At 52.3% G+C, this 14,946-nt stretch overlaps 2 protein-coding genes across 3 annotated transcripts; one reads left to right on the top strand and one right to left on the bottom strand.

Moving 5' to 3' along the window:
- Positions 1 to 4,312: 4,312 nt before the first annotated feature.
- Positions 4,313 to 7,087, top strand: SMIM33 (small integral membrane protein 33). Its single transcript, XM_025852144.2, has 2 exons — positions 4,313 to 4,612; positions 6,045 to 7,087. The coding sequence occupies exons 1-2, from the start codon at positions 4,604 to 4,606 to the stop codon at positions 6,432 to 6,434; spliced, it is 399 nt and encodes a 132-aa protein (XP_025707929.1). The 5' UTR covers positions 4,313 to 4,603; the 3' UTR covers positions 6,435 to 7,087.
- Positions 7,088 to 8,893: 1,806 nt separating this feature from the next.
- On the bottom strand, positions 8,894 to 14,491 carry STING1 (stimulator of interferon response cGAMP interactor 1). 2 transcript variants are annotated; one of them, XM_025852134.2, is made up of 8 exons: positions 14,348 to 14,491; positions 13,921 to 14,021; positions 13,211 to 13,437; positions 12,901 to 13,084; positions 12,543 to 12,651; positions 11,398 to 11,636; positions 10,526 to 10,712; positions 8,894 to 9,964 (listed from the first exon to the last, which is right to left on the bottom strand). In XM_025852134.2, exons 3-8 carry the CDS (start codon positions 13,435 to 13,437, stop codon positions 9,774 to 9,776), a joined length of 1,137 nt encoding a protein of 378 aa, XP_025707919.1. In that variant the 5' UTR covers positions 13,921 to 14,021; positions 14,348 to 14,491; the 3' UTR covers positions 8,894 to 9,773. The 2 variants fall into 2 exon arrangements, with proteins under 2 accessions (XP_025707919.1, XP_073743904.1); XM_073887803.1 differs by having other exon boundaries at positions 14,352 to 14,457.
- Between the last annotated feature and the right edge of the window lie 455 nt (positions 14,492 to 14,946).

Here is a 14,946-nt window from a genome sequence, read left to right as displayed (position 1 = left end):
TTTATTTATTTATTTGAGAGAGAGAGAGATAGCGAGAGAGAACATGAGCAGGGAAGAGAGGAAGAAGCGAGCAGGGAGCCTGATGCGGGGCTCGATCCCAGGACCCTGGGATCATGACCTGAGTGAAGGCAGATGCTTAACCAACTGAACCACCCAGGCGCCCCTCCCCTCTTTTTTTTTTTAAAGATTTTTAAAAATCTTTAATTTATTTACTTTACGGAGTGAGGGGTGGGCAGAAGAGCAGAGGGAGAAGGACAAGCGGACTTTGTGCTGAGCGTAGAGCTCCATGCAGAGCTCGATCCCATGATCCTGAGATCATGACCTGAGACAAAATCGAGAGTCGGATGCTTAACCAACTGAGCCACCCAGGCACCCCTCCAAAGCCTTTCTCTTAAATCTGGCTCCGCTTAATGCTTATTTGATCACTCCCCTTGTAAATAACCTTCCATCTCAGCACCACCCTCCCCTCATGGATTCCTTCTACTCAGGCTCTGACCATTCTGGGCCCTTCCTCACTCCTCCTGGGCTCTGACACCCTTCTCTGTGACTCCCTCCCACCCGCAGAGGCACATTTGCCTAACTTGTCCTGCCTCACCTTTAGGACTGAATTATTCCAGAAGTAAAGGGAAAACAAGAGAAGGAAGATCTTTCCCTTTATTTTCAAATCATAAGCATTTTCTGCTGGCTCACAGTCTTCATCGTGATTATATATATTTTTTCAGATTTTATTATCTATTTATTTTAGAGAGAGAGTGTGCCCATGGTGGGGGGGGTTGGGAGGAGGTAGGGAGAGAGACTGGCCCACTCCACGCGGAGTACAGAGCTGGATCCCACAACCCCAAGGTCATGACCTGAGCCGAAACCAAGAGTCAGACGCTCAACCCACTGAGCCACCCAGGCGCCCCTCATTGTGATAATTTTTAATGGCAGCGTATTTACTATTCTATGGTCTGTTTAACCACTTCCCTGTTTTTAAACATTTAAGGTGCTTCTGGTTTTTCTTTTTATGACTGATACTGCTGTAGACAGCTATAGGCTTATCACATTGTTATTGTGGTTGTTTTAGCCATTGTAATAGATATGTAGTTTTTTATCGTGTTTTTTCCTTTTCCTTTTTTTAATTTTTTTAAGATTCTATTTATTTGAGAGAGAGAGAATGAAAGGAGGAACAGAGGGGGAGGGAGAGGGACAAGCAGACTCCACAATGAGTGGGGAGCCTGACAAGGGGCTGGATCCCAGGACGCTGAGATCATGACCTGAGCTGAAACCAAGAGTCTGACACTTAACTAACTGAGCCACCCAGCTGCCCCTATTGTGGTTTTTTAAGAGCTTTATTGAGATATAATTCACATACCGCTAAAGGCTGAAGGTTTGTGTCCCCTCAAAATTCATATTAAAATCCTAACTTTTGGGGCACCTGGGTGGCTCAGTCGTTAAGCGTCTGCCTTCGGCTTGAGTCGTGATCCCGGGGTCCTGGGATCGAGCCCCGCATCGGGCTCCCTGCTCAGCGGGAAGCCTGCTTCTCCCTCTCCCGCTCCCCCTGCTTGTGTTCCCTCTCTCGCTGTGTCTCTCTCTGTCAGATAAATAAATAAAATCTTTAAAAAAAAAATCCTAACTTCCAAGGTGATAGTATTAGGAGGTGGGGCCTTTGGGAGAGGATTATGTCATTAGGGTGGAGCCTTCCTGAACGGGATGAGTACCCTCATAAAAGAGACTGCAGGCAGAGAGCCAGCTTGCCCCTCTGAGGACACAGTGAGAAGGCACCATCTGTGAATCAGGAAGTGGGCTCTTGCCAGACACTAAATCGACTGTCATCCTGATCTTGAACTTCCCAGCCTCCAGAACTGTGGGAAATAAATTTCTGTTGTTTATAAGCCACCCAGTTTATGGTATTTTGGTATAGCAACCTGACCACACTAGACGCATACTATATAATTTACCAATTTAAATTGTACAATTCAGTGGCTTTCAGTATTATTCAGAGATTTGTGCAACCAGCACCACGATCAATTTTAGGACGTTTTCATTACCCCACAAAGAAATCAGATACCCCTTATAGACCTATAGCTTTTAATAAGAAGGCTGGAAATAGGATGTGGTTGAGATGGGTAGCCCTTGCTCTCAGACTACTTCCAGTGACGCAGAAGTTAAGATGAACCCCAAAAGGCAGCCAGGTCCCAGATGTCCCCTATTCTGGCAATCTCCTGCTGGGCTGCTCAGAATGTCCACCCAAGTCCCTCTCCTTCAACTTCCTCGGCAGGCTCCTAACCATGACTTCCTTCATTGAGGAAAGAAGGAGGGAGGAAGGGCTGCTCCTTGCTTTCCTTAGGCAACAGGGCCACTTCTACCTCCCCCAGGGAGTTGGAAAAGAGAAATGACCCCAGTGTATGGAACTGAGTCAGGGGCCTCCAGGCCAGAGGGGTGATAGTGGGGAGGACCCCAGAGCCTTTTTTCATCTGTGGTTCCAGCACTCAAACATTGAAAGCCAGGAGTTTTCTGCTCTGAAATAAGAGCAGATTCTTGATCATTTTAGAACCTGAACCTATTGAAGAGGTTCCATTATAACACAAAGCCAAAAAAGAGACAGAGGGAGTAAGTCACTGAACACTTGTAGTTCAGAAGTGCCATCCTCACAGGTGAAGGGTGATGGCTTACAAACCTCCAGGACTCAGGACAGGATGGGGGCGGGGAGATGCTTCTGGTTTCCAGTTCTGTTCTGCAACCTTTGTCCAGCACCTGTTGTGTAGTACCAGGCACTGTGACACACTCTAGGACACAGACAGGAATGCCCTGATGCGGTTCAGAGACTGGGAGGAAAAATGAGCGCCCACACACCTTTATATCAAAGTGTGACAAATGTCAGGAGCGAGGGAAAAAACATACTGGTGTAGGGTTTAAGGAAAAGAAAGCTACCTCAGTAGAGTGGGCTGAAGACTATATTCCTGGCAGAGGTGACACTTGAACTAAAGCCATAAAAGATAGTTAAAGTTTAGATGGTGGGAATGGGGGAAGGGCATCTCACAACAGTGAGCACAGAGATGGACAAGTAAAGGAAGGCTGGCACAATTGTCTACTCCCAAAATTCCACTCCCTTATCCTTTCTGAGGCCTTTTAGTAGGTAGATTCAAGATTGATGAGGGAGGGAAGGGGGAAATGAGCCCTCAGCAGGATCAGGAATTGGGCTGTTGGACTCAGGGACTGGAGCCTCAGTGGCGGGGCCTATGAGAGTGATGGTACGTGTGTCTTGAGGGGGCAGGAACCGAAGAGCAGAGGCTGGAGCTCTGGACTGTGGCAGAGCCCATATTCCCTCTGGCTGAAGTCTAAGTGATCCAACGTGGGACATCCAGAGCCTTGGATGGCACTGGTAGGGGGTCGTCCTCCTAGCTGGCTTCAAAGCCAGCCAGCCATTGGACTCACTCAGTTGGCAGGTCAGGTCAGCAGCCCAGTGACCTGGGCTTCAATGAGCTGGGAGCTCTGAGTGAGGTCCCTGAATGTTGGAGTGTGGAGCAGCTTGGCTGAGGGACAAGGAATCAAGAGGCTACATCTTTCCTCCTGAGATCAGACCACTGGGTGAAGGGTTTCCCAGGGTCTCCTGGTCTCCAGACTGGATGGAGGGTGGTCCACGCACAGCAAGGGACAGAATGAGGGATGGCTGGTTTCATGGAGTTAGTTGAGACCAAAAATTATCCTTTATGAACTCTCCAGATAGAGGAGAAACTGGTGGGCACTTTTTTTTAAAGATTTTTTTTTTAAAGTAATCTCTATACCCAACATGGGGCTACAACCCTGAAATCAAGAGCCGCATGCTATATGGACAGAACCAGCCAGGTGCCCCTGGTGGGCACTTTTTGTGACTTGGACACATTGAAGCACACATTCTCAAAATGAAGTTACATTCAGACAAATGCAAAGAGACATGTAGAATTCATATTTGTAAAAACCAAAGAAGAAAAAATCCAAAGAGAAAAAAAATACCTTGCACAGGAATGATAAACATCAAATTCAACAACATGGTTACCCATGGGGTAAGAAGGAGGGGAGAGCTCAAGAAGTGGGGCTTCTTTTTTATTTGTGATATTTTGGTTCTTAAAAAAATTTGAAATAAATGTGACAAACTGTTAAGATGGACAGAGCTGGTGGTTAGGCCTAAGAGATTTAGTATATTACAGTCTACACTTTTCAGTGTGTTTGAGATATTGCATTAAAAAAATCGAAGAAACAGTAACTCAGGAAATCAGTTGGGGTGGGGAGTGGGCATGTCACGGTGGGGAGTGGGGTGGGGTGGGGGTGCTGGCAAGGTGTCTGAGACCTGCTGGAAGAGGGCTAGGCAGGCAGACCCAGGCTGCTGAAGCTAGCAGGGAGCATGAAAGAAGGTGCCAAGATCAAGGTCCGATCATAGTTTAGGAAGGGCTGGGCCCAGGGGAGTCCCAGTAGTCACGGAAGTGAAAGCGCGGGAGAGACATTGAGAGTGTGTGCGCAGAGGGTGTGTGCTCCCCGTAAGCCCCATAGACGTGGCAGCTCCGGGTAGGGGCCAAGCTGGGGTGGCAGGCTCTTCTTCGCAGGGCTGGCCACGAGTCCCAGGAAGCCTTGCACCAGGCGGACAATGCACCAGGTAGACTCTTGGCTCACCCCCTCCTGCTAGACTGCCTGACTCCCTGCAGGGACCCCAGCCCTTTCACCAGCCTGAACTTCCCTTTTTCCCCTGTACATCCGGAGCTTCTTCCCCCCCTCCCTCCCCTGCCCTGGGAGCTCTGTGGCCTGGGCCCCAGAGAGCCTTAGACTTTTAACTGGGGGTGGGTATTGGGCTTTCTACATGCAAAGGGACAGTATGGGGATGACAGTGTGACTGAGAAACTAAAGAGAGAGTGTTCTGGGTAGCCTTCCCTGGACCCCAATTGCCTTCTCTTGGGGCAGGGACAGGCTGATGGCTCAGGTTTAGGGGAGAGGCTCCACCCCGGACGGTTGGGCCCATGATGGTCCAGCGGGGCAAGGGGAGGCTAGGGAGAGAAGGTTTCTTAAGCCTGTGGTGACTTCGTCAGCTGGCTCTGATGTTTATCGTTTGGAGGATTGCTACCTTCATGGTAATCCATCCCACCCCTACTCAACAGTTAGCAGAGCAGAGACAGACAGACATTACCCCCAGCTTCTGGCTGAGACCCTGAAACAGGCTGAGGCTCGCGTGGGTTCTCTTCAATTCAGCCAGGAGTCCACACCGGGCACCCCTCCCCTCCGGGTCCAGATCCTGAGACCCGTAAGAAGATCCTATGTTATGGGATGAGGTATCCCCTTTGCTTCACCCCAAGCTTTGGGGGTTCCTGCCTCATTTTCCTTTCTCCCTCCCCCAGGGTACCACCCTTCTACCTTCTGTGTGAGTTGAGGGTCGTGGGAACCTAAGACACAATGATTCCCTTTTCCCAGGACTTGAAGAACAGCTGCTCACTGCTGGGGGGCCAGGCTGTGGGACAGCCGACGACTAGTGTGCTCAGATTCCTGACCTAGGACGTATTATCTATCGAGGAATTTTACTGGAGGCCTGGGAAGACAGAGCAGTGGGAGGGGACGGACTTGGGGGGCCACACTCTATATGCCAGACTGTAAGGAAGCCCCTCTCCATCCCTTTCTGAATGACTTTGTCTCCCTATCTCTGTTTCTTTTTTCTCTGTCTTTGTCTCTCTGCATTTATTTCATTCCTTGTTCTTTCTTTATCTCTCTCTTTTTTTTGTCTTCTTGGCTTTGTGTTTTTCTCTTTCTCTCTGTACCCCCCCCCCACACACACACCTGTCTTTTTCTTTAATTCTCTCTCTTCCTATGTGCGGGGTTTTTTTTTGCGGGGGGGGGGTTGCTACGCATGTGTTTATCTGTATGTTTCTGTGTCTCTCCATGTCTGCACTCTGTCTCTTTCTTTCTTTGTCTATGTTTCTCTCTCCCTAAGTCTCTCTGTCTGTTTCTCTCTCTGTTCCCTTTGGGTGTCTGTCTTTCCATTTGGCTCTTTTTCTGTGTGCACATGCCCATGTCACCCTCTCTCTCTGCCACTCCTCTACCAGGCTGGCCACCATCCCTGGCCTTCTCCAGCTGTGAACGGCTCAGGGGGGCAGGAGCCCCAGAGGCAACTCCCAGAGGTGCCAGGTGGGGCCTGGGAACCACCGCAAGGGGATGGGCTGCCCCTGCTCACCGTCATTGTCGCTGCCTTTGTCCTGATGGCTGTCTGTATTGTGGTGGCAGTTCACTTTGGGCCAAGACTACATCAGGGCCGTGCCACTCTCCCCACAGAGCCACCAGCCCCAAAGCCGGAAGACGGCATCTACCTCATCCACTGGCGAGTGCTGGGCCCCCAGGACAGTCATGAAGATGCCCAGCGGGAGCCTCCTGTCCCTGGCTCCTGCCCTGTGCCAGATGGGCCTAGGCTCAGCATTGATGAAGTCACATGTCTGTAGGAGGGAGACTTTGAAAAGTTGGACGGACCTGGCTCAGAACAAGAAACCAGACAGAGAATTAGGGCACAAGCAAATTGGGGCCTGGACATCAGAGCTTTGGAAAAGCACACATGGACTCAGCTGGAGCTGCTCTCTCTGCAGAATATTTATAGAGAAAACGCTGATGTGGACAGAAGAAATAAAAGAAGCTTGAGGGCTTTGCCTGGAAACACGCTCCTGTGAGCATTGCTAGGGCCCAAAGCTGCCCTTACAAAGTGACTCCCTGCTTTTCAGGGACCATCAGATCCCTGACCCTCCTTTACCAAGTCCTTACCTCCTCCTCTCACCCCTAATCTCCTTTGCTTTTGGTGTCAACATGAGTCCAGCTTGCAAGATTCCCCCACCCACCCCACCCCTGTGCAGGGATCTCAGAGTCTCCCTGTAGAGGCCCTGCCCCCAAAGCCCCCAGGTCCTGTGAGGGCTAGTCAGGGAGAGCCACGGCAAAGAACCCAGGGGTCTGCCTTCTCTGGTACTCAGGAAGAGAAGGAAAATCTGTTGCCCTTCACCAATTGGAAGACATCCCTTTGGCTGTTGGAGCTTATGCCTCGTCAGCAACGTCCAAGGCCCTTGTAAAGCCCCAAGCACCAATTATAGCTCCCCACATTGCTTTTGAATGCCTCTTACTATGTTGGGGCAAGATTTTGTCTTGCCTTCCCAAGATGGGATGGGGGAAGTTTGGGGGCTCTCATTACGTCCCCTTTTCTGTGTGTACCGGCCGGTTGGAACCAGCATAAAACTTATCCCATGACATTGCCCAAATCCAGAACCTTCCAGCTGGTGGGAAAACAAGAAAGGAAGAGGAGCTCTATGCAGCTTGTCTACGGGAAGGAAGAAGTGAGGAGAGGTTTTGTAGGGGGGGTGGGCATGGAGGTAAGATGCAGGAAGGCAGAGCTGAGCCTCCGGGTGGCTCTCTGGAAAGTCACTCTCTCCCTGACACGTCTGCACCTCACTGAGGTGCAGTCGAGAACGTAAGGATAGGCATTTATGGAGGGGTCTCTGAGTCCTTTACCCTGGGGAACACCTGAGGACAGCCGACGCACCCTGGTACTGGCCTTGGTGAGACCCTAGCACAGTCAGGAAGGCGAGGATAGCAGACGATGAAGAGGAACAGAGGTGGAGATTGTAATGTGTTCAGAGGACTGACCTGCCTCCTTCGTGAGAGGCACCTATAATGTTCATTGCTGCTCCTTCTTGCGGCCCAGCCCTGTGCCGGCCACCCAGCTCATCTGCCGACCGGTGGCTATCAGACCGTTCACTCCCCATAAAAGCTTGGGAGGAGAAGCCACTCTTGTCCCCATGCTACATTGGAGGATATCAAGATCCCCAGGTGGACGCGGGTGCTAAGTGGTGAAGTCACAATTTGAACCTGAGCTGTCATACTCCACAGCCTAAGCACCAAGTTGGGGGCCGGATGGGTGGGGGAGGGCCATTTTGGAAAGGCCCTTGATTCTGCCCTGGTTTCTAGGCACAGGAATGATGGGTGTAATGTTGGAGGAGTCTCAGGCCTTGGGGGTAGAATGGCTGGGACAGCTGTGAAGAAGAGATTGTGTCCCCCTTTACTCCTTAGGCTTTGGCATCCTTGGGAGGAGTTGGTTCCTTCTGGCAAATGTGTGTCTGTCTGTTGAGCCTTTCTCCACAGTGATGCTGTACACAGAAATTCGTATTGAGCTTTTGTGATAAAAACAGAGGTGAGGGGCACCTGGCTGGCTCAGTCAATAGAGCCCACAACTCTTGATCTTGGGGTTGTGAGTTTGAGCCACATGTTGGGTGTAGAGATTACTTTAAAAAATTTTAAAACAAAACCAAACCAGAGGTGGGAGGTAGGGAATAAGTCATGCGTAGAACAGAAGGAACTGGTAGAAATGGGCTGCCTGCCCTCCCAAATAGGCCACTACAACGTTGTAATGGCTCGGTTCTAACAGTGATGGCATAAGACACAGCAGGTGCCTGGCTGTGTTGTCCAAGGTCTCCCAGGGTATATCCTGTCTCCTCACACGAACCCCCCCCCCCACCTCTTACCCCTTTGCAGGCTCTATCATCCAGGGACATTCTTCCAGTGGCCCCTGCTCCTTTGAGTAGCCCCTTGTCCTGGATGCGGCTGTGTGCCCCTCATGGCACCAGCGTGCCTGCTCAGGCCGCTCCGTATTCCCCAAGCCTCTCACTAGAGACAAGGGCCCTGCAAGGGCATGCAGACACCGTGGGGCATGCTACCCTCTATGCCCTCAGCCTGATTCCTGGGCTCTGTCCACAGTGAAACCATACCCACCACCGCACTGCCCTGTCCTAGAATAAGGAGGGGGGTCTAAGGAAGTATGTCTGTGCAAGTGGATTTGGACATTTCAGATAATAAATGCCAATCACTTGTGTCAGTCAGAGTCCAGCCAGAGAAAGATGGCACACTCAAATAGGTCATCTGAGCAGTGTTGAAAAAGGGGGCTGTTTTGGGGCGCCTGGGTGGCTCAGTTGGTTGAGCATCTGATTCTTGATTTCAGCTCAGGTCATGATCTCAGGGTCAGCCTCCCCCACATACACCCATGCATGTACTCTCTGAAAAAAAAAATTAAAGAAAAAGGGGGGGCTGTTTAGAAAGGGCAGGTATAAGGAAACCACAAGTGAGAGTGAGTGCTCCAGAGGGGACATTAGCAGGAAACCAGGACCATCGCTAGGTCTCAGCAGCCTGGGGAAGGGACGGGTAATGGAACCCGGGGAGAGATAACGGAGGAACACGGCAGAACCATGACTTTAGGTCGGAGGTGCAGAGAGCCCACAGTGACGTTGGTACTGCAGGGAAGGATCTGGGGGAATAACTACCCCAACCTCACCCCCCTCCTTCCCTCTATTCTTCTACTGGGGCTTCCCGTGGACTGAACATGACCAGAATTCAGAGAGCAAGGGAGCCTGTTGATGCCATCCCAGGGCAGAGGAGGCAGAGAGGGGTAGAGAGTCAGCCTGGAGGGTCCAATGGAAGACACACCCAACACATCCCTTAAGTTTACCTGGCATTTAGAGTTTACAAAGATGTTCCATACAATCATAATCCTCACAAAAACCCTGTGAGGTAGGGAAGACAGTAATTATAATCCCATTTCATAGATGATGACACTGAGGTTCAGAGAGGCAAAACAACTTGCCTAAGGTCATCTTGAGATGTTAAGTTCAAGGACCTTCTCTGAGAGGCTCCCTGTGGGAGGAAGTGGTTCTGCTGGGCATCCAGCTGCTGAAGAAAGCCCTTTAATCAACAGTCTTGTGGATCCAGAGTCTTGGGGAGCACTGGGGGTTCAGGCCAGCAAACCCTGAGCCTCAGGAGATATCCGTGCGGAGTGGGAGAGGCTGTTCCAAGCCACTGATGAGGAGCTTGGGCTCCTGGGACAGCGTGGAGGAACTGGGTACAATCGAGGTGTCCAGGCTGCCCATAGTGACCTCCCTTTCCTCCTGCCTCAAGTGCTGGAGAATCTCTTGGGACAGGGAGAAGCTGCTTCCCTCTGCAGGCTCTGGAACAAGGATGGGGAAGGTGGGGGAGGAGTGCAGTGAGGACCTCTTAGGTTCTTACTTGAACATGCCTTGAGACTTGCTGGGCAGATCCTCCAACCCACCCTCTCCCTCACCTCCCTGCATCCCTCCCCACCCCTGGCCCCTGGGGCTAGAGTTTCCTGGAATTCTGGAGCTAGAAGTGGTTTCAGAGATAACAGAATTCAACCTCCTCAGTCTTAGAGATGGTGCTCAGAGGGGGGCACAGACCTGCCGCTGAGGCTGCAGCCCCGGTCTCTTTGTCCAGAGCCTGGGGCTCTTCTGCTTCTTCTGGCAATCCCTAGATGAAGTCAGGGGCTCCTAGAGCCCATCTCTTCACACTCCACCCAGGACCCATAGCCAGGTACCCCAGAAAGCAACTGAGTGTCCTAGGTGGAGAGGTAGGACCTCTCCCGGGGGAGGAAGGAACCGGGCTTGAATGCCTTGACCACTTGGGAAGGCCCAGGGCATGGTTGTTGCTCTAGCTACTTCTAACCCCTCGGGACACCTGCCTCTTCCTGCCTGGTAGCCTACCCAGCCCTCACCCGAGTAGACAATGAGGCGGCAGTTGTTCTGCGACTCAGGGGCATCTGCCAGGATGTCTTCCAGTATCCGGCAGAAGAGTTTGGCCTGCTCCAGCCGATCCTGCTGGCTAAAGCCAGCTCGGCCGTCCTGGGACATGGCAAAAAGCGTCTGCAAGGGGGTGGCGTACTCCAGGACACAGATGCCCACCTGGAGGAGGCGAGAGGAACACAAGACTCAGCCAGGGCCAGGGCAGACAGACTCTGGGTCCTGGTGCCACTGCTAGGGCCCTGCTCCCTCAGCCTGTAGAGATGGCGTCCTGGGAGGCGGTTACCCTGCTGGGATCTATGGTGTCTGGTGGCCTTTGCTCTGAAAAATCAGCACCGGGACTGTGCTAAATTTATCCTCCTCGGATCCCAGGGCAAGGCCCGCGGAGTCACCTGCCGTCAACTGCTCCTGGGGGCTGGGCTCTGGCGTTCAACCCTGGCCTGGGTTTCCCCCCACCTATGTGAGATCTTTCAGATGTTCTCACATCTTGGTCTAGGACAGCTTTATGGTCAAGTGTGTGGCTTGTCGGGTTAAAATCATCCAATTTCTTCCTGGTTCTCTGAGTCTCAGTTTCCTCATCTGTAAAGTAGGGGACATAACAGTCCTCACCCCACAGGTGGCGGTGAGGGTTAGATGAGGTGGTCAGATGACTAGCATCTGGTATGCAGTAAGGGCTCAATTAGTGTTACTGATCATTATCATCATTCAGAGCTGAAGCATGCCCAGCTGGGGAAAGTAAGGCTCAGAGAAGGGCAATGAATTTTTATCAGTGCTTGGCCAGGGGTCAGAATTCTGGTGCTCTGGGCCTGACTCCTCCTTAGCAGCACCCGCCTCCCCGCACACTCACCGGTTTCCCGTTTTCCAGAAGCTCATAGACGCTGTTGGTGTAAACCCGGCCCTTGATGCCAGCACGGTCGGCACTTTGCTGGGGCAGCTGATAGAGGAAGCGAATGTTGGAGTCGGCCACACTCAGGTCATCAGGCACCCCACAGTCCAAAGGGAAGAGAATGTGCAGCCGATGGCTCCGTATGCCCTGTAGCATGTTGGTCTGCAGCTGATTGTACATGCGTATCCGGGTTGGGAGCCCTGGGGTGGAGAGACCCGAGAAGTCATTCCTACAACCCTATCTCCCACCCAACCCAGGACAGAGACCGAGGTCATTGGTTCCCTCAATGTGTAGGTGCAGGAGAACCAAGGGTCCAGTCCACTTGCACTGTGCAGGAGCCAGGAGGAGCAGAGCATTCAGGAACACTCCCACCCCTCCCTCTACTCCCACCACCTCTCTCTCCCCTCAATTGTCCTTTGTCCAGATTTCTCTGCTCACCCCACTCCTTCCCACCACAGCTTCAGGGCTCTGAGAGGCAGGAAGAGCCCTGGAAGGTGACATTCCCAGCAATCCTAGGTGCACAGGATCTGGCCTCTAGCTCCAGACCTGTTTCCTAGCAGAAGCTAGGTGACAAGGGCAGACAGCAATGAGATATGGGAGAGCCACGGCCTTGGCCAGCAAGTCAGAAGAAATGAGACATGAGACATGGGCTCACAGTAGAGTGGTCAAGGATCCAGGCTCTGGACAGACCTAGGTTCAAATCCTGTCTCCTCCGCTCACGAAGCTGTATGACTTGGAGAAGTCACTTCACCTCTTAGAACCACAATTTTCTTATATCTCTAAAACAGGGATGATGATTATCCCTTGCCCACAGGGTATGAATTAAAAGCGAAAATGCGCACGAAGGGCACAGAACATAGAATCATATTCATTGGAAGAATTCATGGTTAACCTGAAAGAAGTCACTTAGTGGCTCTAAGTGCCATATTCCTCCCTGAAAACCAGGCATAATAACATCCTTCATGCCTACAGAATTGCTTTGCAAATCAAATGATTCCCGAGGAATAAAAATGCTTTGAAAAATACAGCAGGTTCTAGAAATGCAAGTTTTATGTCTTATTGTCTGTCATGAAGATCTAGAAATAGGGGCATAGAGAATGGCTCACCTGGCAGGATCAGCCGCAGGTACCCAATGTAATATGACCATGCCAGCCCATGGGCCACGTTGAAGTTCCTTTTTTCACAGACTGCAGAGACCTCAGCTGGGGCTAGGGCCTGTAGACAGCAGGGTGGGCCTGGGGAGCCTCCATGAAGGATAATCAGGGCCCTCCTCCTCAAGAAGTTTTCCCAACCAGTTCCAGCTTGCTCCCTTCTCTGACATTGACCTCCCGTTGTAGGACATTAGAGGCTCTACTCTAAGGGCCGACCTCTAAACTCATCCCACTCCTGATACCGAGCTCAGAGTAGGACACACGAGCTGCCGCCTCCACTTGGCTACACCCTCCGCCTCCCTCTGTGTCTTACCTGGAGCTCCAGGAGGATGTTCAGTGCCTGCGAGAGGCCCAAGAGCGCAAGCGTCCAAGGGAAGGGCCGGCCAGCTGGGTTTGGGAGGGAGCCATAGAAATAGCAGGACAGCAGCAGCAGGGCCCCACAGCGAATGGGGCAGCCCAGGCAAGCGCGCATAGCCCTCCAGGAGCTGCCCTGGTACCTGCAGGGGACAGTCAAGCTCCGGACTCTGGCCCAGCTCCTCCTGAGAGATTCAAGGAGGGGCAGGCCTGGGGGTCAAGAGAGTAAGACATGTGGGGTGCCCAGTTGCCATGGGTAGTGGAGTCACCTGGAATGGAGGTGGCACAGCTCCTCAGTCAGATGGCAGACCCCCTTGAAGAGCAGTCCCAGCTGCAGGGAGGCCAGGTGGAGCACCAGCCATTGGAGAATGTGTTCTGGTGGCTCCCCCAGCCCCCAAAGGGCTGCCAGGCAGACGGCGAACAGGACAAAGGCTGCCTTCTGGGCCCTGGTCCCCCTGGGCCGCGGGATGGATGGGTGCAGGCTAGAGTGGGGCATCTGTGGGTACCAAGAAACCCATTGCTGTTATCTATCCTCTCCCTCTCCTACCGCTTCGGGACAGCTCTCTTTCTTCCTGGTGCCCAGCCAAAGTCAGAGGCTGGAGATGCCTCTAGGGGACAGGCTGGGCATATAGCATCCCAGAGCTCCTGTCCGGGAGAGATTTGTTGAAAAGGGAGCAGGGGGAGAAGTGCATGCGCCCACACATCTCCAGCCTACCCAACCCCAGGAAGACCACAGGTGTAGAGAAGAAAGAAGGCAGTGACTGTCCCAGACCCAGACCTGAAAATGTCCTGTGAGGTGCCACCCACCTAGGGACTGCTGGGAACCTGGGCTTCCCTCTCCCCCGAATCCACCCCAGGGAAGACCTTAGTCAGCAAAGGTGACACCACAGTCTGCGGGTGCAGGCAGGGCAGACCCATCTCTGGGTCTCCGGGGGCCTCAGCCTTGGAGCCGATGCTCCACTCTCCTGATCCTACCTACCTTCTACCTCTGAGACTGCAGGTTGTTTCTGGAAGATGACAGGGAGAGAAGGTCTAGTGCAATGGCTCCCAGGGACCGAGGCCAGCCTCTCTGGCTAAGGCCTGAAAACAAAACGTTAAAAAACAGTCTAAACTTTCTCCACAACATTCCAGCCCTGGCATTTCACCAGACCACAGCTTAGGAGAGGAGGGTATTTCCTGCTCCCCGGGAAGGGAGGAAGGGCCCTGGTGAGCTATGCCCCAGTCTTGGTACGGGGAGGGCGGCTTGAGGAGGCCCTCATTCTGTTGCCCTTTGCTCCCCCTCACTGTCCCCTGCGGCCACAACCCTGAACACCTCAAACCGCAACGATCGAACAGACTCTTCAACACCCAGGCAGGACTCCACACACTCCCAGACAAAGGCAGAACACACACCACACCACACTGACCTGCCTGATTTTTATTCTGATTTCGAGACGCAGATCCTCTTTTTCTGAAGACTGTGGTATCAGGAAGGAGGAAGGAGAATGAAAGTTATTTCCTGTAACAGCAGCCTTTTGGGTAAAAGGCTTTGTAGTAGCAGAGAGCATTCAGGGGAGTGGGGGTTTGGCTTGCCCCAGGAAGTAGCCACGCCTCTGACTTCTCAGAGAGAACCTGGTGATTCTAGCCAAAAAAGCAGTCTTGGGGCACCTCACCATCAATCATCATCATAAAGTGTTTACTATGTTCCAGATATGATGCTAAGTATTACACACAGTATGTTACTTAGTCCACTGAGCCACTCTGGAAGATAGATATAATATTATTCCCCATTTTACAGGGGACCCATCTGAGGCTCAGTGCGGTGAATGGCTTGCTCTGTGCCTTCCTGGCTCCGGAAGGGGTAGGAGGTACTAGGACCAAGTTTCACGCCTACGGGTTCTCCTGGGGTGGCCGGGAGTGTCTCTGAATGCTCTCCGGCAAACTGAGAAGCTGATTTGATTTGAGGACGGGGCAGGCCTAGAGGGGGGATTGGGGTGGCTCCCACAGGGCAGCAGCAGTTCATTCC

This window comes from Callorhinus ursinus, unplaced genomic scaffold, assembly GCF_003265705.2.
Source record: "Callorhinus ursinus isolate GAN/ISIS: 27379988/994484 unplaced genomic scaffold, GSC_fseal_2.0 scaffold83, whole genome shotgun sequence".
In the NCBI taxonomy this organism is placed as follows: domain Eukaryota; kingdom Metazoa; phylum Chordata; class Mammalia; order Carnivora; family Otariidae; genus Callorhinus; species Callorhinus ursinus.
Note: the sequence above shows the minus strand (reverse complement) of the source record. Positions and strands in the feature narration are given on the sequence as shown.